Genomic DNA, 24194 nt, shown 5'->3' with positions numbered 1-24194 from the left:
CCCAAAATTAAAAAAGGGTAAAAGAAGGCCATCCTACATCTATATCCAGAAATGAAATTTCCAGGGTACTCATACTTACACATGCTAACACATACATACTTAGTCTAGTATATATATGGATACACACACTCACACACATACTCACTCTCTGCCTCACTCCCTTATCCCATCATGCTGCTCAGATCTTTCTTAGTCTTGCTTTTACTTCAGGGTTTTGTAACATCGTCTTTGAAGAAGACACCTTTGAAGAATTTTGGACCAACCTGGGGTGCAATTGCCCTCCTGACCATGGGCCAACCCGCCCTGATTGTATGAAAAGCAGATGAAACCATCTTCTCTTCCTGAAGCTTACTTAAGACAAAAACTATAATTGTATGAATGCAGATTTGCTCCTCAGCCACTGTCCATGACTGACAATTGGATCTATTCACTAAGAAGTTGGGTGTCAACCTATCGACTGAGATTGGAAACACTTGGAAAGCAACTCGCTGGTTCACCAACACATGAGGTGGTTGAGTGACAAATTTTGCTTGTAGGGGACTATACACCCCAGGCTGATTTTATTATCCCCCCCCCGCTCTACTGCAAACAGGGAAGAGGGGGAGATTGTCACCCTCCATTGGTTAAAATGGCATTCTGGGAACACCCTTTTTGTTCATAATTTTATTTATTATTATTATTTATTAAAAAAATTAAAAAAATGAAGTGATTTATTTATTTATTTTTTTTTTTTTAAACTGTTTGGAGTGTGGCTCACATGTCACTTCACTGTCCCCTGGGGATCTGTAACTAGTGAGTTAATTAACCCATGAGTTCATTGCATTTATTAAAAAATGATAGAAATTATTATTATAATTATAATGTATTTATAAAGTGACATCATATTCTGCAGTGTTGTACAAAAAGTTGAATTTTGTTAATATGTGATAGACATATTTTAGTTACACGCAATCGCAGCTTAACGAATAGACCCAAATAATTAGATACATCAAAAATATCCTCAAATTAAACAGTTGTCAATACATTTTAAAACGCGTAGCAAAAATCTTAAGGTTAACGTTAAATCTTAAGGTTTTTTTAAAAAAATATAAAAAATAATTCTAAGTATTTCATTGAATAACCTGCTATCTTGTTTTCTTTTTTTGTTCCACAATTCTACATATCTTAAAATGTTTAACTTCTTGGATACTGTAATAATTTTTGCTAATCGTACCTAAATTTAAATGTCTTTAAAATGATATGTGAATTGGGTTGCCCAAAAATGTGTGAACGGAACATTATCTGTGATTCAATACAAATTTCCAATCCTCAAATATTATTTAGAGAAGGTCACTGATAAACACGTATGTTGAGTAAACATTAACCGCTTTACATGAACACACACGGTATTTAATGCAGGAAAGGGTTACTCCCAGCATAGTATAAATACCAGATTATTTCACACCCAAAACACCTTTTTGACACGTTTCTGGTCTCCACCATGAAGCTGCTTTTGATCTGTGTATTGTTGGGCGCAGCCGGTAAATCAGATTAAATTAAACCTTTCCCCGTCTAGTTTTGTAAGGACGCCTCGTGTTCCAATGGCTTCCAATGACCCAAGTTTTTTACTAGTAATTACTAATGTATACCGTGGGGTAATTAATGAAATTTGTTGGATTACTAACAGTGCAAAAGGGAATTTATAAAAAAAAATACATTTAATTACAGACAATGGAGACACAGGTTATCTTATATTTATAAATAAATATTCAGCTAATAATGTCTATATTATATTATTTTGTACTAATTTTGTCTATATTCCTTGGAAACTCATATAACTGCCAGTCTCACATATACGTTCAGATCAACTTGGGTCTGAGAGCCGTGTTTCATCTTCTAACTTTTATTATTTCCTGATTTCGAAATGAATCTGTAAATTCTGTTGAGCCAGGAATACCGTCACATACCCCAGAACATATTGTTCTTTGTAGACAACCTTTATAAAGACCGTGGAATACTCATAGTGATATGTAATATGTCTTGTCTCTGTTCAGCCGCTTTCGAGGAGGATGACAATAAGATTGTTGGAGGATACACCTGCACCAAGAACTCCGTCCCATACATTGTGTCCCTGAACTCCGGATACCATTTCTGCGGAGGGTCGTCTGTGCCGCTCATTGCTACAAATCGTAAGCAAAGTTCATTATCCAATTTCATTGCAGAGAAGACCTTTAAATTGACTTTTTAACCCATTATTCAGACGATATTCTGTGCCGTAAAGAAAGACATCTTTGTCGTTATGCGTCCCCATGCAGAAGCCTTCAGGTCAGACTTGGAGAACACAACATCGCTGTGAGTGAGGGCACCGAGCAGTTCATCAACTCCGTCAAGGTCATCAGACACCCCATCTACAACTCCAGGACCCTGGACAACGACATCATATTGATCAAGCTTGCCTCCCCCGCCAGCCTGAACTCCTACGTGAAGACCGTGGCTCTGCCCTCCGGCTGCGCCTCCTCTGGAACCAGCTGCCTGATCTCCGGCTGGGGCAACACTCTCAGCAGTGGCAGTAAGTCAACTCAACCATGACCAAGAATGGACACAAAGCTTAGTTTATAACTGTCTTACAATAGCATGAAGGAGCTTGCAGTTGTTTTGTATTTAGGAAAAATTCTGGGGTTTTTTTGCAGCCAGCTACCCAAATCTCCTCCAGTGCCTGAACGCCCCCATACTGACCTCCTCCCAGTGCAGCAATGCCTACCCCGGACAGATCACCGCCAACATGATCTGCCTTGGCTTCCTTGAAGGTGGCAAGGATTCCTGCCAGGTAATGGATCCAGTTACTTCTCTCCCATCTGCGCCAAAGTTACATGCGCTCAACACCAGGAAACATTTTAATTATTCCCTGATGCACTAATGCCATAATCACGACATCCATGAGCTCTGGCGTATTATGCTATTTTATGATAGGTTTGGATACCCATATTCCTCCCATTTATTAAACAGGAGCTCACGCTATATAATTTTGCTTTTCAGACTGTTGTCTTTAAGCATGATGTGTGTTTCGTAGACTACATAATACTAAAGTATGTTCTTTCGCCTAACAGGGTGACTCTGGTGGCCCCGTGGTCTGCAATGGACAGCTCCAAGGTGTGGTTTCTTGGGGTAACGGTTGTGCCCTGAGGAACTACCCCGGAGTCTACACCAAGGTCTGCAACTGCAACTACAACTCCTGGATCCAGAACACAGTGGCTTCAAACTAATACTCTTAGTGAAATGTTCTCCTTTTGTTTCTGTTTTTAAAACATTCTAGTCTCTGAATATTAGTATCTCTTTACTTTTATTTACTTTTAATGTATTTTAATATTTGACTCTATCTAAATAAATTAACTGCCAACTTTACAATGGTTGTCATTTTATAATATCCCATTTGAATGACTCCAAATGAATGTAATAATATTTTCACCAAACAGGGTCAAGATGACCTTTAGGATGTATTAGTACATCTACATCATTATACAGGGCCAACTCAGCCTATCTTGTTGGAGAAACTTGCCATTGTTGGAGCCTCTTAATTAATAGTGAAAGCAAAAGAAGTTAAAATCCCAATTCTCATGCCATCTCTTCTATTTGTGGATAAACCAAAATGAGGTGCCGGAGACAAAAAGCTGAACCTTTGAGAGTCAAGTATTTTTTTAATCAACAGCAGAGGGGAGAAGTCCCTCAAGCAAGTCCATCGCCATGTGCGTCCATGGTTTAGTAGATACAGAAAGTGAATGAAGAAGACTTTGTAGCCTGTGTTGTAAGATCGCAGTATGGGCACAAGTGTCATATACTTGAATATAGCTCTTTGATAAGGAGGCAAAACACAGAACTTTTGTGCAGGAGGGTCTCGATGCTTAAGTGCTTGGTTTTAAATTTTTAAAAATTTTAGAGAAAATATAGAAGATGAGAATGTAGTAATATTTCAATTAGGAGGAATGATGGATTCAGGGTCGACTAAGACGGGGGTAAATTCAAATTCATGCGACAGGACATCAGCCAGATAGTGCCATCTGTATACCTGGCTTGGTGTTGGTTTAGTCTTTTAGCAGATTCAACATAGTATATTTTTGTGAACAGTATAGATCATGATAGGGGCACCTTCTTGAAGATTTTGTCATCTTCTGGAGCCATTTTTACTTAGGGGTTTCAGTTGAGGAAAACATCTTTAAAAAGATGGAACAAGGGCAGATATGGTTCATTGGTCTTGTTGCAATAGGACATGACCAGCTCCAAGTACAGATAGATGGAACCCTTATCCATACTTTCATGGAAGGAGGACACACTTCCCCTTGGTGAAATAGGGACTGGCAATAAGTCTATGGCACCATCTTAAGGCCTGTGCGGTGGTAATGTCTCTGCCTGTTTCTTACTAAACACATCCAAACTGTCCCATAGCTACAGAGCATCAGAGCTTTGTGCTTAACAGTAGATCGACTCCTCTGCTGGAAATGGTTTCTCCAGGACATTTTTTGACCCCTTATCCAGTTGACAACTTGACATAGGGTGGTGCAGCAGAAACCAGGGCAGGCCAACAATTACTGGGATGTTGGGTGACACAAAGGCCTCAAGATGTAAAACTCCAGTAGTAGTTTTAAGATGTGGTCTTATGTGTCAGAGCCTTGAGCCCAGAGGTCACCATCCACAGAAGGAGTGCCAATGGGTAGGCTTTTGTATACCAAAGAATCCATGATCAGAGAGACCCATTCTCGATCAATAAATATGCCAGCTGCTCCCGGATCAATGTGTGGTCACAGTATGACCTGTCCATGTGAGTAACAAAGGCACTATAAAACAAGATGAATTATCACTTGAGGAAGATCTAGATGAGTTGCCCAATAAAGAGAAGAAAACATAACTTGAAGACTTCATAGAGGTATTATAATTGGGAAAAGGAGAAAATGACACAACACCCAGAGGGCCTCCTGCTTTCACCTCTACGTTTTGGCATTACAGAATACATTCAGTAACAAGATCCTTTCTCTGAAAAAAAGAGTGTCCCAGTATATACCAGTGGCACGGTGTTGTCTATGATTATGCAACGGCGTCTTTGATATGGTTTTTGTTATTAAAAAGATATTGTTGATGTCATTTACACTTTATTTAAGTGCTGCCCAGCATACAAGTACAATGAAAAAGTAATAACATAAAGTTTAGTTGGAAGCGATGGTGTTCTGGACCCAAGCGTTGTAGTTGCAGACCTTGGTGTAGACACCGGGGTAGTTCCTCAGGGCGCAGCCGTATCCCCATGATGTAATACCCTGGAGCTGTCCGTTGCAGACCACGGGGCCACCAGAGTCACCCTGTGTGGAGGAGAGACATTGGGAGACAGTGAGAACATGGCTAGGCCCTTAGAGATATTTTAAGTTATATGAACCCAATATTCTATAATCAGAATGATGAATGTTAAAGTATTTTTTTTCACATCTCTATATCTCACGATGCATTACCTGGCAGGAGTCCTTGCCACCTTCAATGTAACCAACGCAGATCATGTTGGCGGTGATCTGTCCGGGGTAGGCATTGCTGCACTGGGAGGAGGTCAGGATGGGGGCGTTCAGGCACTGGAGGAGGTCTGGGTAGTTGGCTAAAAGATAATAAATCATGATCGTTATTTGTATCGAAATACTGATGCAGTATAGGCAGAGCTGCTTTGAAGTGGAGGGCTCCCCTAGGTCTGATTTAGGGCAGCTCCACCAGCCTTACCGTCCGCCGTACTTCCTACTCTTCTAGTCACCCCCCTTCCATAAGGCTCTGTGCCAGGTTATGGCATCAAAACTTTTTCAAGCACACGTAGCCCTGGAGGCTGGGGCAAATAGACTCAGTCCTCCATAGTGTAAATGGTCCAATTTGGAAGATCACAGTGCATCAGCCGTCCTCAACAAACCTCCTTCCCCCAAACTAGGAAGAATCTGCAATCATCCTGAGAAACTAAATATTTATATGTATTTATATATTTAGGACTTACTGCCACTGCTGAGAGTGTTGCCCCAGCCGGAGATCAGGCAGCTGGTTCCAGAGGCGGCGCAGCTTGAGGGCAGAGCCACGGTCTTCACGTAGGAGTTCAGGGTGGCGGGGGAGGCAAGCTTGATCAACATGATGTCATTGTCTGTGGTCCTGGAGTTGTAGCTGGGGTGTCTGATGACCTTGACGGAGTTGATGAACTGCTCGGTGCCCTCACTCAGAGCGATGTTGTGTTCTCCAAGTCTGACCTGGACGCTTCTACATGGAGGGACAGCAGGAAAACCATTGAAGAACGCTGTTTTTGTAGTTGAAGGACTTTGCAAAATCCATCATGTGTACTTACGATTTGTAGCAGTGAGCGGCAGAGACGACCCACTGGCTGTTAATCAGGGACCCGCCACAGAAATGGTATCCGGAGTTCAGGGACACAATGTATGGGACGGAGTTCTTGGTGCAGGTGTATCCTCCAACAATCTTATCGTCATCATCCTCAAAGGCAGCTGCAGAGAAAGCATATAAAGATATATTTAATAAATTATGAAGAACATATTCAAACACCAGTCCTTTCCTCTAAAATGTAAGGGTCAAAGCATCTCCTCAAAGAAACACAAGAAGATGAAGAACTGATTCCAAAGAAAAAGATTCCAATGTTAGCCTTATGTTAGCGTTTGATACACGTATAGTGTATCCAGTAGTAAAATCTACTCACCAGCTGCTCCTAGGAGCACACAGATCAGGAGCAACTTCATGGTGGAGATGGGTCCAAGTGGGTGATTCTGGTTGGAAATATTTTGGTATTTATAAATTTTTGTTATCTCAAACTAACCGTCCCTTCATTTGCCGCTATCACTTCTTGCAAACAGATTCTGGTTAATGTATATAGAATGTATTGAGGTCAAATTTTCTGTTATCACTAACCTTGTTTTTATGGCTATTTTGGGAATGCAATCAACAAGTCTGATGAGTTATTAATTCTCATGATTGTTTTTATGCAAAAAATACTTAAATTACAATTCTATATGAATCATCAGTAGCTTGAGTCCGATTTTTAGTAGATTAAAGGTAATTATTAAATGACTATGTTTTATCATATAAAGCTGTTGTCGCAGGTAAACCACCTTTCTGCTCCGATTGCCTGTAACATGGACACATAGAGGCTTTGTAGTCATCGGAGGGATAGATATAATGTCCATCATATAATAATGTGCCCCTATGACACAAAGCACTTGAATATAATGTCATATCTCAGCGGTCCATGTGAGAAGATGGAGGCCTCGGAGAGGTTCGGCTGAGGGTGCTGCCCTGGGTCAGGGCTTGTCCAGCTCAATACATCGCTGACTCCGCGATCATATACATTGCCAGAAATGCATGCTGTTTTATCACCATTCCCTATTTTAACTCTGCTGAAAATTTCTTAGGAACTCACATTCATCCCATACCCCCCTTTAGATCCTTCTACATTACGTGGGGCGATCATCACATGAGTGACATATAGCTTCATTTAGCAACAAGTCTACTTAAGCGTTACCTTTTTCCACAACTCCATTGGACTCATCTCTGACTTGATTATTGTGAGTGGGAACTAAGAAGCTCTGCTCAGATGTTAATTATTATCATGATGTTTCGATAGATACTAGACTTGGGCGCCGGCCAACTCTTCGTGTTCATCTTTGTGGGGGAAAAAATCTTTGTATTTCGTGAATATTCGCCCGTTCCTGCGTTCGGTTCGGGCCAAACCCTGTTTGAATAACAACTAGCATGTCATCGCCTTAAACTTGCAAAATTAGAATACCCAACCTCTATGACTTAACTTATATGAATAAATATAGAAATAGAGTCCCAAGTACCTCCTATATACCAGGGCATGATGACCTGGGGGCAATTCCCTTACGAAAAAATTACTGCAGTTTTTCTGAAGTAATACTGCAGTTTTTTGGACATGAAAAAAACTGCAATACTGCACTTTTACTGCAGTTTTACTGCATTTGTACTTCACTGCACTGCAGTTTTACTGCACTTTTTTTTTTATATTGCAAACCTACAGTTGTACTTCAATGTACTGCAGCTTTATTGCATTTGTGCTTCCGTACAAAAATAACTGCAGTAAAACTACAGTACAGTGAAGTACAAATGTAGTAAAACTGCAGTAAATGTGCAGTATTGCAGTTTTTTCATGTCCAAAAAACTGCAGTATTACTTCAGAAAAACTGCAGTAATTTTTTTGTAAGGATTGTTTCTGCTTTTTCTCATCTTTTGTGTATTGGAGTGGAGGTAATAAACCTCAGGGGTGAGGTAGGCCCAACTACATCATCCCTCACTAAACAGGGGATAAGAGGCTTATTTATAAAAAAAGATCCTATTGGTGTTACAGACCTCATACTGTGCCTGCCTCTGAGCATGTGCCAAGTGGCATGGGGGAAGCTAAAAACAATGTGGGGAAAAAACCCAACAGTGCTGTGTATTTTCCAGTAATAGTTTTAAAATGTGGCCTCATTACATAAGTTATGGTGAGTAAAGGTGATGTAAAATCCTTCCACTTAAATTTAAGGGGGTAGTAGAAGTATTATTATACACTCATCTACAGACACCAGACAAGCCAGAAGGCTTGTTCTTACCTCAGAAATCTCATGGTGCTGCCACAACCACAAGGGATTCTGGGTAGGCACATGGAAATAAGGCCAACAATTATCATCTTTGCCTCTATATCCACTTTATACATAGATCCCTTGAAAGTAATTGCCTGCTGTACAGGACAGCCTTTAGACAAAACTTGGGAAGAGATGCAGTAGCCAGATCACCGCTCATGAACAGCAGTTTCATCCTTAATGGGACTCATCAACATGAGGCTCTGATACTGGCTTAATAGTTGAGGCTTGGGGTAGCCAAGAAATACCATTACATAAGTTATGGTGGGTAAAGGTGATGGAAAACCCTTTTTTACTTAAATTTAAGGGGTAGTAGAAGTATTATAAAATCCATGTATAAAGTGGATATAGAGGCAAAGGTGATAATTGTTAGCCTTATTCGCATGTGCCTACCCAGAATCCCTTGTGGTTGTGGCAGCAACATCCTTACGCTGGTGAGTCCCATCAGCCCAGCCCTGCCCTCGCATCTCTTCCTGAGTTTTGTCTAAAGGTTGTCTTGTCCATGTATAAAGTAGATATGGTGGCAATTGTTAGATTTATTTGCATGTGCCTACCCAAAATCCCTTGTGGTTGTGGAAAAACAATCCTTCTGGCTTGTCTGGTGTTTGTAGATGAGTGTTTAACCCCTTAACGTCCATTGCCGGGTCAGGCACGTCATGCAAAACGGTCACTTAACGACCTATGACGTGCCTGACACGTCATCAGACTTAAACAAGCTTAGAAAGTGATCAATGATCACTTTCTAAGCTTAAACGGTGTTGCTGTAATGCCTCGATGTCGAGGCATTCAGCAACACCGAGATCGGCATGATGGGCCATGTCTGGCCCCTCCCCGGGGCGTCAACAGCCGCCATACATTGTATGGCGGCGGACGCCCGTTTTAAAAGCGTTTAGGAGGCGATCAACGATCACCTCCTAAACTTCAATGGTGTCGCTGGAATGCCTCGATCAGGAGGCATCCAGCGACACCAAACACTTACCTCTTGATGGACTGTGACCGCTCCGGAGAGCGGTCACAGCCGCAGCTGCACGCAGTCTTCACCATCCGCAAGATGGCGGCGGCCCGGGAAAAAAAATAATAAAGTTGAAAAAGTTCGCTAGACGGTCTCCTGACCTTCTAGAGAACTCTGGCTCCACTTGCTGGTTGAATACAGGTACTGCATTCAACCATACAAGTCAATGGAGGCCAGCTTTCTAATCACTATGTGATTAGTAAAATATTTAAAAAAAAAAGAAAAAAATTTGAAAAAGAAAAAAAGAAAAAGCTTAAAAAAAACATGGTAACATTTAAAAATTATTATGCTTTAGAGGAACTATCCAGTTCCAGCAAAATGTAAAAAAAAAGTCCAAAAAGAGTAAAATAAATAAAATAAAAAAATAAAGTTTATTATTATGAGCAAGTGCTAAAATTAGCGCTGTATCTTCCCAAAAATCCTGACGTGGAAAAATTTTAATAAAAGCATTTCAAATACCCAAGGGGTGTCTAATTTAAAAAAATGAATGGTTTGATGGGGTAAATTGGAGTGGCCGGGCTCAAAGATAGGGCATAGGCACAGACTGACCGAAATGGGGGGAAAAAAAAGCGCACTTCCAAAATGTGGCATTTTAACCTCAAACACCAGACAAACCCATACATGTGGGGTATGACTGAACTCGGGAGATGTTCCTGAACACATATTAGGGTGTTGTTTGATAGTGACGTATACCTGGAGCTATAAATTTATACCCAAAGTACAATTTGTGTGAAAAAAAAAATAAAAAATACTACCACAAAGTGTGGCAAAGGCTGGTGGTAGAATCTGATGCATGGAAAGGGTTAAATACTACCATTTTAAGTACCTTGGGGTGTCTAGTTTTCAAAAATATATGGTTTTATGAGGTAAATTGTAGTGGCCAGGCTCAAAGATAGGGCATAGGCACAGACTGACCAAAATAGGGGGAAAAAAGCGCACTTCCCAAATGTGGCCTTTCAACCCCAAACAGCAGTCAAACCCATGCATGGGTGGTATCACTGTACTCGAGAGATGTTATTGAACACATATTAGGGTGTTGTTTGATAGTGACGTATACCTGGAGCTATAAATGTATACCCAAAGTACAATTTGTGTAAAAAAAAATACCAAAAAAATACTAACACAAAGTGTGGCAAAGGCTGGTGGTAGAATCTCATGCATGGAAAGGGTTAAAATACTAGCATTTGAAATACCTTGGGGTGTCTAGTTTTCAAAAATATATGATTTGATGGGGTAAATTGCATTGGCCGGCTTCAAAGATACCCGAAATGGCACATGGGGGGAAGAATTACCAGATTTGGAAAAAATGGTTTTGAAATATCAAAACGCTACCTGTACTTAATGCTCCATAACGTGCAGAAAAAAGCAAAAAAACATAAAAACATTGGGTATTTCTAAACTCAGGACAAATAGTAGAATATATTTAGTAGGGTTTTTCATTAGCTTTTTTGGATGAGTAAAAGATTTTTGGGGTAAAAGTCAGAAAATGTGGGGTTTTTTTACATTTTTCATCATATTTTATTATTTTTTTATGGGAAATTAGATAATATGATTAAAACAATGGTATCTGAAGAAAGCCCTTCTTGTCCTGAAAAAAACAACATATAATTTGTGTGGGTTCACTAAATGAGTGAAGAGAAAATTACATCTAAACACGAACACCGCAAAAGTATTAAAACAGCCTCGGTCCCAATGGTACAAAAGGTAAAACAGAGCCTGGTCCTTAAGGGGTTAATAATACTTCTACTACACGATAAAGAGAAGAAAACATAACCTGAAGACTTCGTAGAGACATTATAATTGGGAAAAGGAGAAAATGACAGAACACCCAGAGGGCTTCCTGCTTTCACCTCTATGTTTTGGCATTACGGGATGTATTCAGTAACAAGATCCTTTCTCTTCCCAATACATAACGAGGCCTAATGATCTTCTCTTGGACTGACTGGAGAGGCCGGTATAAATTGGAGGCTACACAAAAGTGTAGACAAGGTAAAAAAACACTTCTACAAATCATGTAACACAAAACTTCATCCATCAGGAGTACTGGGTGACACAATGGACACTGTCCCATGACCACTAGATCCTGGGTTCAAATTTCCTGTGGGTTATCACTGCAAGCATGCAGGACATGGGGTCGTTGGAGTAGATGTGTGCACACACCTTGCCACCAGCATTGCTTGACGCTTAGTTCCTGGTTCCTTCCAGAATCTTTATGTCTTTGTAGACATGTGATGTCATTCATCCTATCAGTATTGTGGGTCTCCCACTCTACACTGTTACACTTTGGTTACATTCTTGTTACATCTTAAGTTATGTCCTTGTGACATTCCTCTGTTCCAATTTAACCCTGTGTGTGTTAGGCTTCACAGGCTTCATCACATTTTGAAACCTTCCATTTTCTTATTAAAGAAGCATTTTGTTATTTGTGCTATGTGACTTTAAACAATTTACCCCCGAGATGAAGGTGTGTCAGCACCTGGAAACCTCTTATTTACCCAAAATATAGCACATTTCCAATAGAACCCTTGAATAACTCACATGTTCATTTTATTCTGCAATGACTGAGCTGATTTTGGTACAATTTTTAGTTGCAGAAAAGTGTTGTTCATGTATATTCTATAACTTTTTTCTCTAGTTCTTTTCTCTTGTTGAAAAAAAGAGTGTCCCATTATGTACCAGAAGCACGGTGTTCTCTATGATTATGTAACGGCCTCTTTGATATGGTTTTCATTATTAACAAGATATTGTTGATGTCATTTACACTTTATTTAAGTGCTGCCCAGCATAAAAATACAATGAAAAGGCAATAAAGTTTAGTTGGAAGCGATGGTGTTCTGGACCCAAGCGTTGTAGTTGCAGACCTTGGTGTAGACACCGGGGTAGTTCCTCAGGGCGCAGCCGTATCCCCATGATGTAATACCCTGGAGCTGTCCGTTGCAGACCACGGGGCCACCAGAGTCACCCTGTGTGGAGGAGAGACATTGGGAGACAGTGAGAACATGGCTAGGCCCTTAGAGATATTTTAAGTTATATGAACCCAATATTCTATAATCAGAATGATGAATGTTAAAGTATTTTTTTTCACATCTCTATATCTCACGATGCATTACCTGGCAGGAGTCCTTGCCACCTTCAATGTAACCAACGCAGATCATGTTGGCGGTGATCTGTCCGGGGTAGGCATTGCTGCACTGGGAGGAGGTCAGGATGGGGGCGTTCAGGCACTGGAGGAGGTCTGGGTAGTTGGCTAAAAGATAATAAATCATGATCGTTATTTGTATCGAAATACTGATGCAGTATAGGCAGAGCTGCTTTGAAGTGGAGGGCTCCCCTAGGTCTGATTTAGGGCAGCTCCACCAGCCTTACCGTCCGCCGTATTTCCTACTCTTCTAGTCACCCCCCTTCCATAAGGCTCTGTGCCAGGTTATGGCATCAAAACCTTTCCAAGCACACGAAGCCCTGGAGGCTGGGGCAAATAGACTCAGTCCTCCATAGTGTAAATGGTCCAGTTTGGGAGATCACAGTGCATCAGCCGTCCTCAACAAACTTCCTTCCCTCAAACTAGGAAGAATCTGCAATCATCCTGAGAAACTAAATATTTATATGTATTTATATATTTAGGACTTACTGCCACTGCTGAGAGTGTTGCCCCAGCCGGAGATCAGGCAGCTGGTTCCAGAGGCGGCGCAGCTTGAGGGCAGAGCCACGGTCTTCACGTAGGAGTTCAGGGTGGCGGGGGAGGCAAGCTTGATCAACATGATGTCGTTGTCTGTGGTCCTGGAGTTGTAGCTGGGGTGTCTGATGACCTTGACGGAGTTGATAAACTGCTCGGTGCCCTCACTCACAGCGATGTTGTGTTCTCCAAGTCTGACCTGGACGCTTCTACATGGAGGGACAGCAGGACAACCATTGAAGAAAGTCATAAGAGGTTTTTGTAGTTACTTTGTTAACACAACCATTGAAGAACACTGTTTTTGTAGTTGAAGGACTTTGCAAAATCCATCATGTGTACTTACGATTTGTAGCAGTGAGCGGCAGAGACGACCCACTGGCTGTTAATCAGGGACCCGCCACAGAAATGGTATCCGGAGTTCAGGGACACAATGTATGGGACGGAGTTCTTGGTGCAGGTGTATCCTCCAACAATCTTATCGTCATCATCCTCAAAGGCAGCTGCAGAGAAAGCATATAAAGATATATTTAATAAATTATGAAGAACATATTCAAACACCAGTCCTTTCCTCTAAAATGTAAGGGTCAAAGCATCTCCTCAAAGAAACACAAGAAGATGAAGAACTGATTCCAAAGAAAAAGATTCCAATGTTAGCCTTATGTTAGCGTTTGATACACGTATAGTGTATCCAGTAGTAAAATCTACTCACCAGCTGCTCCTAGGAGCACACAGATCAGGAGCAACTTCATGGTGGAGATGGGTCCAAGTGGGTGATTCTGGTTGGAAATATTTTGGTATTTATACATTTTTGTTATCTCAAACTAACCGTCCCTTCATTTGCCGCTATCACTTGCAAACAGATTCTGGTTAATGTATATAGAATGTATTGAGGTCAAATTTTCTGTTATCACTAACCTTGTTTTTATGGTATTTTGGGAATGCAATCAACAAGTCTGATGAGTTATTAATTCTCATGATTGTTTTTATGCACCAAATACTTAAATTACAATTCTATATGAATCATCAGTAGCTTGAGTCTGATTTTTAGTAGATTAAAGGTAATTATTAAATGACTATGTTTTATCATATAAAGCTGTTGTCGCAGGTAAACCACCTTTCTGCTCCGATTGCCTGTAACATGGACACATAGAGGCTTTGTAGTCATCGGAGGGATAGATATAATGTCCATCATATAATAATGTGCCCTTATGACACAAAGCACTTGAATATAATGTCATATCTCAGTGGTCCATGTGAGAAGATGGAGGCCTCGGAGAGGTGCGGCTGAGGGTGCTGCCCTGGGTCAGGCCTTGTCCAGCTCAATACATCGCTGACTCCGCGATCATATACATTGCCAGAAACTCATGCTGTTTTATCATTTTATCATCATTCCCTATTTTAACTCTGCTGAAAATTTCTTAGGAACTCACATTCATCCCATACCCCCTTTAGATCCTTTTACATTACGTGGGGTGGTTATCACATGAGTGACATGTAGCTTCATTTAGCAACAAGTCAACTTTAGCTTTTCCCACAACTCAAAAGGTCGCTCCTACTTGATTATTGTGAGTGGGTTAGCAGAGTTGTCAGAACAAAGACGCTCTGCTCAGATGTTAATTATTATCATGATGGGTAGTTTAGATAGATACCCACAAGTACTAAAAGGTCGGTAGATAAGAGAACAGCCCCCCAACAGAAGTGGTAGAAGGTGATACAGTGAGGGTATTAAACATGCATGGGGTATACACACTGGTCCTGAATTTAAGATGAGACCAATGACTGATTAAGGTTTGAGTCTTTACAGCAGGAGAAACGGGCGTCTCGATGGGGGGCCGGATGGGGCCGATCTGCTTCTAAGTTTCATAGTTGGCTTTCCAGTCAACAAGTCAGCTAACGGTTCTCTGGGTGCACTTTCCTGTTGATGAATCTGTGATTTCAGTGTAGAGAATGTGGCTAGTGTCTTGACTATAACAGAAATCCAGTGGATTCCAGTGTATCTAATAAATGACCACTATTGATCAACAATTTCTATTTACCAGTCTCAGCTTGTCACAGACCTTTTGATATGTTTAGTAAAAAGTTCTTCCTAAGAATTGTAAGTTAACACAACTCACGTGTTCACTAATTTACGTCTTGTTGAAAACGGATGCCAAATCTTGTTTGACTAACTCGCATGTCATCTCCTTAAACTTGCAAAATTAGAATACCCAACTTTTCTGACTGAGCGTGTGCCAAGTGGCATGGGGGAAGCTAAAAACAATGTAAAAACCCAACAGTACCTTATATTTTCAATTTATATAATTAGTAGTGATTTAGTAAACATATTGTGTCATAATTCTTTCTATTAACAATTTTCCTTTTATCATTTTTTAAAAAAAAATTCAGATAAAATCAGTATCTCAGGTAAATATTAATAGTTGATATGATACAATGTAAAACAATGATTGTTATTTATCACTTGGTTGTATATTATAATATATAATATTTTGTAGCATATTATTTAGCACCATTACTATAGTGCAGTGTTAAATTAACAATAAAATGGATTAATTCATTAACACACATATTGGTACAGAGGAAGAAATGGGCCCTGCTCTTGGGAGCCTACATATATATTGTTTATATACTTGACTCGATAGGTAACCTAAGAAATTAGAGTTTAAGCTGTCATTCAAGTTAAAGGGAACACTCCTAAACTTGTCACAACTTAATTCACAGAATAAACTCAAATATTTACTAACGTTCCACTCGACCTCAGACATGCGTATGGATGGACCTTTCGCAGATAAGTTAATCTGACTTCCATGTTAAACTCACATTTTCAACTCAATTGGCAACTCCACAGCAATTTATGAGTTAATAAATCCCCATGTCGCTTTTTCATTTTCAGCTTGATAACTTCTGATGGGTCGCGTGAAGTTCATTTCTTGTCAAGTTCTCAGATGAGTTGACTATTTGTCCTACGGGTCCAAGTCTGTCGAACGCAAAGTCATCTCGGATGTCAACTGATCTCCGCAAAATGACATTGAAAAGACAAGTGGAACTACATCAGGTGACTTCTCTACCTTAATGACTTGAGTGTCCATCTTCCAAACAATTATAGGTCGAATAATTATTATTACTGCCCAATTGAAGAAACAAGAACTTTGCAGACATGTTTTAAAGATTTTTTTTTATTGTAAGAAAGGAAAAAAAAAAAAGATTCCCAGATACTAAAGTTCTTATAACCCAAAACCTTGTTTTTGGATTATTTGCTTTTTTTTCCCTCTGAGCAGCCAAAACGCAAAAAGCAAAAAGCAGAAGAGACGTTTTCAGGAGGTCATTTTTTTTTTTCAACCAAAGCCAAAAAATACATATTAAAGTATTTACAATGTACTATTATACATGTTCATGCATGATGAATCCCTTTATGCCCATATTTTGATTCATTGATTGACCGTTCAATTTTCCTGAATATATGAACAAAACAAAAAAACACCCGAAAGAAGACACATAGAATGAGCTAATCCCAAGCAACGTTTAGAAAGTTATTTTTGTCTAATTTCCATGTCTAAAATAGCCATCAAACCATGAACTCGGTATGTTCTTGTCACGGACTGGGTCCAAACAGATGACTGAAAGGACCCAGCGCGCCTGAAGATTGTATGCAGGAGTCACAGTGCAGTAGTGGAGTTAGACAGGGCCTGGTTGCAGGGCGACCGCACTCACCCAGGTGTTGAGCACCTAGGGTTGTGCAGCCAAACACCAGCGCCCTGATATAGCAGCGGATGTAGTCCAGAACGAAGTTAAATCCTGCAGACACCCTGGAGCAGGCATGAAGCATATCACTAGAATCATGTGCGGGATGCTGCAGGCTGGGAGTATGGAAGCTAAGCAAAGGATATAGCAGAAACATAACAAGCAAGGGACAGGGAGACCAGGCACGAAACATAACAGACAAGATATACATGATACAGGGCACTACAGTGAACCAGACAAGGAATAAACATTACTAGACAAGATATACATGATACAGGGCACAACAAAGGACAGGGAACAAGGCAAGGAACACAGGGGAAGGAGTGAGGAGCCGGAATCCTCGGACGCTTCTCCTTTAAGCAAGGATAGGCCATATTGACTAGGACATAGGGAGAGGAGAGAGGAACCAGAATACAAAGGTACATAAGAGACAAACAAACATGAATACAGGAACTAGCCTATAACTATATGATAACAATTGGAGATTCCGTCACATCATATGGCCATAGTATGCTTAGCCCACCACTACGCCAAAGTACTCCAATGACGGTGGGTCCTAACGCTAAGCCCTGCTGACAGTGGTACGAAACAAACCAAACATGTAAACCAAACATGTAAACCAAACACATAGCACTGAGACATATCTTAGACTGAAGACTGAGACAAACAGAACACACAGGTGGGGCGCACCTTATAAAGGAAACAGAGCTGAAGCAAAGAGCTGAAGCAGAAGCAAGGAATGGAAGATCAGAACAAAGCAAAAGGAAATCCAGGAATGGATCGAAGCAAAACAGGGAAACTGAAGCAAGACAGATATGCAGCTCCGCAGCCTGGGCAGAACGTGACAGTTCTTTATACATTAACCAGAATCGATGTGATAGGAGAAAAAAGGGCGAGGTTAGTTGGATGTTTCAAATATATAAATACCGTATTTTTCCCCAACTAAAACACCGACTTGGACCAATCTCCACCATGAAGTTACTCCTGATCTGTGTGCTCCTCGGAGCAGTTGGTGAGTGGTTTTACTTATCATTCATGAGAACATCGTAGCATCTTCCTCAAATTTCTTCTAACATTCTCATTCAGTTGTGGTAGTAAGTTTCCACTTTATTTTATTATATTAAAAAAAAATTATATGTTCAGTTAAAATAAAAAAAAATGAAGGTTTGTCCTTAATGCTCATCAGATCTTTATTTTATAAACAATGTCCTCTAGGAAAGTGCAAATTGTGGGTATATTCTTAGGAGGCCCAGCAATACTTCTCCAAGAAGTTTGGGTATATTTGTAGAGCATTGGGAAGTTGATTCCTGATCTTTGGAATGACTGAGGAATTTGTTGATCCTCCTTGGCTGATTTGGAGAAATCTTTAGAACCCAACATGGCTGAGCGGGATTTATAGTCAAAATTTTGATTATATTTTTTTATGGCTTCAATCCGCAGCTGCCTTTGAGGAGGATGACGATAAGATTGTTGGAGGATACACCTGCACCAAGAACTCCGTCCCATACATTGTGTCCCTGAACTCCGGATACCATTTTTGCGGAGGGTCTCTGATTAACAGCCAGTGGGTCGTCTCTGCCGCTCACTGCTACAAATCGTAAGTACACATGTTGGATTAGCAACGTCTTTTAACTACAGGAAGTTCTTACAACTTTATTCAATGGTTGTCCTGCTGTCCCTCCATTAGAAGCGTCCAGGTCAGACTTGGAGAACACAACATCGCTGTGAGTGAGGGCACCGAGCAGTTTATCAACTCCGTCAAGGTCATCAGACACCCCAGCTATAACTCCAGGACCACAGACAATGACATCATGTTGATCAAGCTTGCCTCACCCGCCACCCTGAACTCCTACGTGAAGACCGTGGCTCTCCCCTCCGGCTGCGCCTCCTCTGGAACCAGCTGCCTGATCTCCGGCTGGGGCAACACTCTCAGCAGTGGCAGTAAGTCATTCTGACAAAGAAAATTACATGGCTATTTAGTTTCTGAGAATGAAATAAGATCAACATATGACAGGTTCTTCCTGATGTATCAGTCTCTGAGTGGAAGGAACTTTGTTGAGGGGCTTGAAACCCTAGATAACACGAGATATACACTGATGGCCACCAATCTAGCCCAATATCTACCTGAAGACTGTATAAAGACTATAAACAAATGAATTAGCCTTTTAAGTAGGCTTGTTGTTTTAAGCAATATTTATATCACAATTAATCATTATTTATTTTTTGTAGCCAACTACCCAGACCTCCTCCAGTGCCTGAACGCCCCCATCCTGACCTCCTCCCAGTGCAGCAATGCCTACCCCGGACAGATCACCGCCAACATGATCTGCGTTGGATACCTTGAAGGTGGCAAGGACTCCTGCCAGGTAATGCGTTCTGTCTTTTTTATACATAAAAGATCACACTAAACATATGGGATAAAAAAAACTTACTTTGGAATTGTTTCCTACCTCTGACACTGACTCTTAATGCATCTCTCTACCTCACAGGGTGACTCTGGTGGCCCAGTGGTCTGCAACGGACAGCTCCAGGGTCTTACTTCATGGGGATACGGTTGTGCCCTGAGGAACTACCCCGGTGTCTACACCAAGGTCTGCAACTACAACGCCTGGATCCAGAACACCATCGCTTCCAACTAAAAACCCTTTTCAAATGCTTCCAGCAGACAATATAAGGGTTTTATATTTAACGATGTGGCTTATTCAGGCCAACGTTAAATATCTATCTCTTATTTCAATAAAGTATTAATGAAAGAAGTTTTGTACTTGCTTCAATTTAAGAAAAAAACCTACCAATATTCCAAAGGGCCAACAAGGGGCCAAAAAGGGCTACTATCAGGCCTAGATTTACCATCTGGCATACTGGGCAAATGCCCCTGTGGCCAATAGGGATGCCTACTTATGGATCCAGCTGGACAAGCGCGGCTGCACACTGCGAGAGTATAAAAATTTAACCCATGGGCACCTAGCCAGTAGGTGGCAGCACTTCATTCGGAAGCCACCGGCCTTAACGTGCCAGGGCTAACCGGTCATCCCATATCTGGCCCTGGTATGGTTAGAGACGTTGTTAGCAGGTAAAGAATTTGTAATATTTTTATGTGACTTTGTGACTTTATTCATAACTATTAATTGAACAACAACATTTATCAGAATAAATATAGAATGTATTTTATTTCCACAGTTTATAAAGCCATTCACTGCTGCGATACCCTCATACCCAGCAAACATTCTGACCTCCTAGAAAAGAGGGGCATTACTGGAGGAAAGAGGGGCATCAGGGATAAGGGTCCACATAGGAGCAAATACAGAAAGGGACCCAAAAGTTTTTCTTATAGACAATGTTTTTTTTTTTAAGAGGCAGTAATTTTGCTTCATAAGAGGTTTCTGTCTTCCTTGAACTATCGTTACGACAAAAAATGCAGGAGACGTTGGGACCAATAAGCTGGAATCCACCACCGATTCCTTACAATCTCTTCACGTTCTCTTATCTCGCGTTCGGTTCTCGACTGACCGGACTCCACATAATTGACATGGCCTTTCATGCTAATACTTGCAAAGTAACTTCTATATTCACTAAATTCAAGTTTCTTGCAGAGTGACAATATCCAATTGCCAAATCCTCCTGGCCCACCCTGTGTACAGACCCAGTGTATACTTCCATCACCACCTATCCTGTGCTTAGTGGGTTAGGGGTTAAAAATAATGACTGACCCAATAAGAGATATGGAACTCATACCATACCCGTCCCATAGCCCTTTCTAAAAAGACGCGTGATGTGAGCGCTAACAGGTAGTAAATACCATAGATGACATAAAGCTCACCTTTGCCCCCTGCGCACTGGAAGTAAACCTGACCTTCTGGAGAGTCATGAGCTCTTCCGTGCCTTCACCCCCTCTCTCCAGGATTAAGTATTAAAAAAAATATATACATTCATTGAAAAAAATTCTATTTAAAGAAAATAAATCCTACCAAGTGCATTATTTTACATTTATCAACATTAAACTGATGCTGTCACGCTCTCGACCATTCTTCTAATTTACTTAAATCATTAGCAATTCGGCTTATCAGAATTAAAATGTCCACCTTGCTGCAGACCCTGGTATTGTTTGACAAAATACATACCCTACCTTTGGGTTTGGGTGCCCCACTAGTAACATGACCTGTCTTTGAATAGATACCATTAACTACAACCGTTTGTCTGCCATCAACCATCGCCTTATCCATTCATCTTTTTTAACAACCAAATCCAAACACTTCAATGTATTTGTCAGTCAACAATGAGGGACAATATCAAATGCCTTACTGAAATCTAAATAGGCAGCATCAACTGCTCCATCCTGGCCTAAAATTTTAGTTGAAAAGAAAAAAGAAAAAAGAATAAAGAATAAAGATATAGGTTTATTTGACAAGATCTCCATGCATTTTTGTTTTTGTTCTTGCAAACAATCTACATCCAGATATCTAACAATCGTTTTGTTCAATGTGGTTTCCATTAATTTTCCAATTACCGACATAAGTCTTACATGTCTTCGCTTTTTGTTAAGTGGTACGATCGACAACATGCAAAATTTTCAAACTACCCCTGTCAATAGCGACCGATTAAGTGAGTCTGTTAAAGGTTTTTGACATTTTGAAGTTCTTTATTTAAATAACTCTGAGGATATCCCTTCGGGTCCCATTAATCAATCTGTTTTTGCTTTGTTTTTACTTTTACACATAGTTTCATAAGTCTTCCAATTTATTTTTTTCTAAAACTAATGTCCCTTGCATTCAGCTTCCTGTGTAAAAAAAATAAACAGAAGTATTTATCGAGACATTCAACTAGAACTTTATCCTCATTTAAATTATTCCATAATTCATCGAATTATTCCAGGTTTACATTTTCTTTTTTCACTAACGTAGATATAAAAAATGTGTTATCTCCTTCTTTTTAAGCTTCATTAATATTATATATGTGCCACTGAACTGTACCATAGGCACTGGCACAACGGGTCCCAGGCAGCCACCTGCCAAGCGGGGGCCAAAGGGCATTTTCTAACCTGGGCCTTTCCAAATATTTTTAAAAAGGGCCGGTTCGGCTTGGACTGGCCCACTTGTGGAACCTGGAACGCAGCATTAACTAGCTAGCTTGAAAGAAGAATCCAGGTAAGGTAAAGAGATAAAGGAGTAAGAAAATTAGAGAGTAAGGGCATTATGGATGGAGGGTAGTAGGCAGAAAGGAAGCATGAATGTACTTATGCTAGAGTGAGTGTGTATGTGTAAGTGTGTAGGTGAGAGTATGAATGTATATGTGTAAGTGTGTGTTAGAGGCCATGTGTCAGTATGAGTATGTGTGTGTATGTGAGTGCTGGCATGTGTCAGGAACCAATTTTTCGCTGCCTGAACCATGGCTTTTTTATACCTGTGGCGTTTACATCTGCGACCACTAGTGGCCACTCTCCACCCTCTGGAGCACTCAGAACTCAGGTGTGCCTTGTTACCTGGGCTGAGCCCTAGTCTACATCCCTTCAGTCAGGGCCTTTGTATTGAAGTCTATAGACCTTACCTGCTGTGGCTCTGTACCTGTACTGTTCCTGGTTCCCTGCTTTGTGTCCTTCCAAGTGGACTCCCTGCTTTGTGTCCTTCCAAGTGGACTCCCTTCTTTGTGTCCTTCCAAGTGGACTCCCTGCTTTGTGTCCTTCCAAGTGGACTCCCTGCTTTGTGTCCTTCCAAGTGGACTCCCTGCTTTGTGTCCTTCCAAGTGGACTCCCTGTTTTGGGTCCTTCCAAGTGGACTCCCTGCTTTGTGTCCTTCCAAGTGGACTCCCTGCTTTGTGTCCTTCCAAGTGGACTCCCTTCTTTGTGTCCTTCCAAGTGGACTCCCTGCTTTGTGTCCTTCCAAGTGGACTCCCTGCTTTGTGTCCTTCCAAGTGGACTCCCTGCTTTGTGTCCTTCCAAGTGGACTCCCTGTTTTGGGTCCTTCCAAGTGGACTCCCTGCTTTGTGTCCTTCCAAGTGGACTCCCTGCTTTGTGTCCTTCCAAGTGGACTCCCTGCCTTTCGTGCCCTTCCAAGCGGGCTGTGTGCCTTTCGTGCCCTTCCAAGCGGGCTGTGTGCCTTTCGTGTCCTTCCAAGCGGGCTGTGTGCCTTTCGTGTCCTTCCAAGCGGGCTGTGTGCCTTTAGTGCCCTTCCAAGCGGGCTCCCTGCCAAAAGACTTATTACCGGTATTTATTTTGCCATACGTCCGGTTTCTTGCTTAGACTGTATTACCCTTATTTGCTGGTCCTGTTATATACATAAAATACACTGCATTAGCTGGAATTCTGCTTGTGGTGTCTATTTTAATAGCAGAACTATATGGAAAATCTAAATCTAAACACTCTTTAATAAAAATATTAATAAATCCAATAAATAACATGTCTGTCGCTTCATTTCACAGAGCAAAAATAGGGCTTTATCTCCCAAAAGGTACAAAGTGACTTGCTTTTAAAGTGAAATCATACTCATTTTTCTTAAAGATGGTGTTCTGTCTGTTGTCTGGAATTTAGCTTTTTATAACTAAATTTTAAAAAGCTAATTAGAAAAATAATTTCTTGCTCAGTAACATCAGGAACATAGTCACCGATTTGCTTTTTTTCCCTATACCAAAACAGGTTGTAAAACAAGGTTATTGATTATTTTAATCTTTGCAGGTCGTGGAGTTCATATTGTTTCAAAAAGTAGAATTGTTTTTGGTGACAAGTAGGAACTACCAGGTGTTTCTCTAAAAAATAAAACAGTGGCCCCTTTAATCTCACCATTGAAATTTCAACCACCATACTTAAGGTTCACATCGGATCATGACGATAATAAATAGTTCTCTTATCAATTGTGAAAAACACTTTTCTCTAACTAAAATGGGTTCTTTCATATACTTATATATATTTTTAATGTTTTATGTCTGAAATGTTATAGAAAGCCCTGATTCCATAAGACATGCCATGGGATAATGATGGGTTAGGGTCAATGAAAGCGCAGGGCCAAGTGGAAGAGGGAGTCCATTAGTAACGCAGGCAGATTGTCCCATATGTAGAACTTTGATGTTCTTCACCCAAACTTGAACATACATATAATGTTTTTTTTGTGAGCAAAGTCATATTTTTTATACGGATTCAAATAGAGTCTAC

The 24194-nt window shown here is 40.7% G+C and overlaps 3 protein-coding genes and 1 pseudogene across 5 annotated transcripts; 2 read left to right on the top strand and 2 right to left on the bottom strand.

The window, feature by feature from the left end:
• The first annotated feature begins 1480 nt into the window (after nt 1-1480).
• Nucleotides 1481-3242, top strand: LOC149288780 (trypsin-like; annotated as a pseudogene).
• Nucleotides 3243-5174: 1932 nt separating this feature from the next.
• LOC149288779 (trypsin-like) lies at nt 5175-6734 on the bottom strand. Of its 2 annotated transcripts, XM_089491528.1 has the most exons (5): nt 6695-6734; nt 6329-6485; nt 5990-6243; nt 5472-5608; nt 5175-5324 (listed from the first exon to the last, which is right to left on the bottom strand). In XM_089491528.1, exons 1-5 carry the CDS (start codon nt 6732-6734, stop codon nt 5175-5177), a joined length of 738 nt encoding a protein of 245 aa, XP_089347654.1. The 2 variants fall into 2 exon arrangements, with proteins under 2 accessions (XP_089347654.1, XP_089347655.1); XM_089491529.1 differs by lacking the exon at nt 6695-6734 and having other exon boundaries at nt 5990-6240; nt 6302-6522.
• Nucleotides 6735-12455: 5721 nt separating this feature from the next.
• Nucleotides 12456-14064, bottom strand: LOC149288778 (trypsin-like). 2 transcript variants are annotated; one of them, XM_089491530.1, is made up of 5 exons: nt 14025-14064; nt 13659-13815; nt 13271-13524; nt 12753-12889; nt 12456-12605 (listed from the first exon to the last, which is right to left on the bottom strand). In XM_089491530.1, the coding sequence occupies exons 1-5, from the start codon at nt 14062-14064 to the stop codon at nt 12456-12458; spliced, it is 738 nt and encodes a 245-aa protein (XP_089347656.1). The 2 variants fall into 2 exon arrangements, with proteins under 2 accessions (XP_089347656.1, XP_089347658.1); XM_089491532.1 differs by lacking the exon at nt 14025-14064 and having other exon boundaries at nt 13271-13521; nt 13632-13852.
• Nucleotides 14065-18025: 3961 nt separating this feature from the next.
• Nucleotides 18026-19692, top strand: LOC149288777 (trypsin-like). The gene is made up of 5 exons (XM_089491516.1): nt 18026-18065; nt 18494-18650; nt 18741-18994; nt 19283-19419; nt 19543-19692. The coding sequence occupies exons 1-5, from the start codon at nt 18026-18028 to the stop codon at nt 19690-19692; spliced, it is 738 nt and encodes a 245-aa protein (XP_089347642.1).
• Nucleotides 19693-24194: the final 4502 nt, after the last annotated feature.

This window comes from Sceloporus occidentalis, unplaced genomic scaffold (assembly GCF_023333645.1).
Source record: "Sceloporus occidentalis isolate IW3139 unplaced genomic scaffold, rSceOcc1.0.p SCAF_50, whole genome shotgun sequence".
Classification (NCBI taxonomy): domain Eukaryota; kingdom Metazoa; phylum Chordata; class Lepidosauria; order Squamata; family Phrynosomatidae; genus Sceloporus; species Sceloporus occidentalis.
Note: the sequence above shows the minus strand (reverse complement) of the source record. Positions and strands in the feature narration are given on the sequence as shown.

Bases quoted from the DNA above. Each gene is read 5' to 3' on its own strand.
- LOC149288779 (XM_089491528.1), bottom strand. From the start codon at position 6,734: ATGAAGTTGCTCCTGATCTGTGTGCTCCTAGGAGCAGCTG. The intron at 6,244-6,328 runs GTAAGTACACAT...CCCTCCATGTAG, and splicing joins GCCGCTCACTGCTACAAATC to AAGCGTCCAGGTCAGACTTG. The intron at 5,325-5,471 runs GTAATGCATCGT...TCCTCCACACAG, and splicing joins GTGGCAAGGACTCCTGCCAG to GGTGACTCTGGTGGCCCCGT.
- LOC149288778 (XM_089491530.1), bottom strand. From the start codon at position 14,064: ATGAAGTTGCTCCTGATCTGTGTGCTCCTAGGAGCAGCTG. The intron at 13,525-13,658 runs GTAAGTACACAT...CCCTCCATGTAG, and splicing joins GCCGCTCACTGCTACAAATC to AAGCGTCCAGGTCAGACTTG. The intron at 12,890-13,270 runs GTAAGTCCTAAA...ATTATCTTTTAG, and splicing joins CAACACTCTCAGCAGTGGCA to CCAACTACCCAGACCTCCTC.
- LOC149288777 (XM_089491516.1), top strand. From the start codon at position 18,026: ATGAAGTTACTCCTGATCTGTGTGCTCCTCGGAGCAGTTG. The intron at 18,066-18,493 runs GTGAGTGGTTTT...TTCAATCCGCAG, and splicing joins TGTGCTCCTCGGAGCAGTTG to CTGCCTTTGAGGAGGATGAC. The intron at 19,420-19,542 runs GTAATGCGTTCT...TCTACCTCACAG, and splicing joins GTGGCAAGGACTCCTGCCAG to GGTGACTCTGGTGGCCCAGT.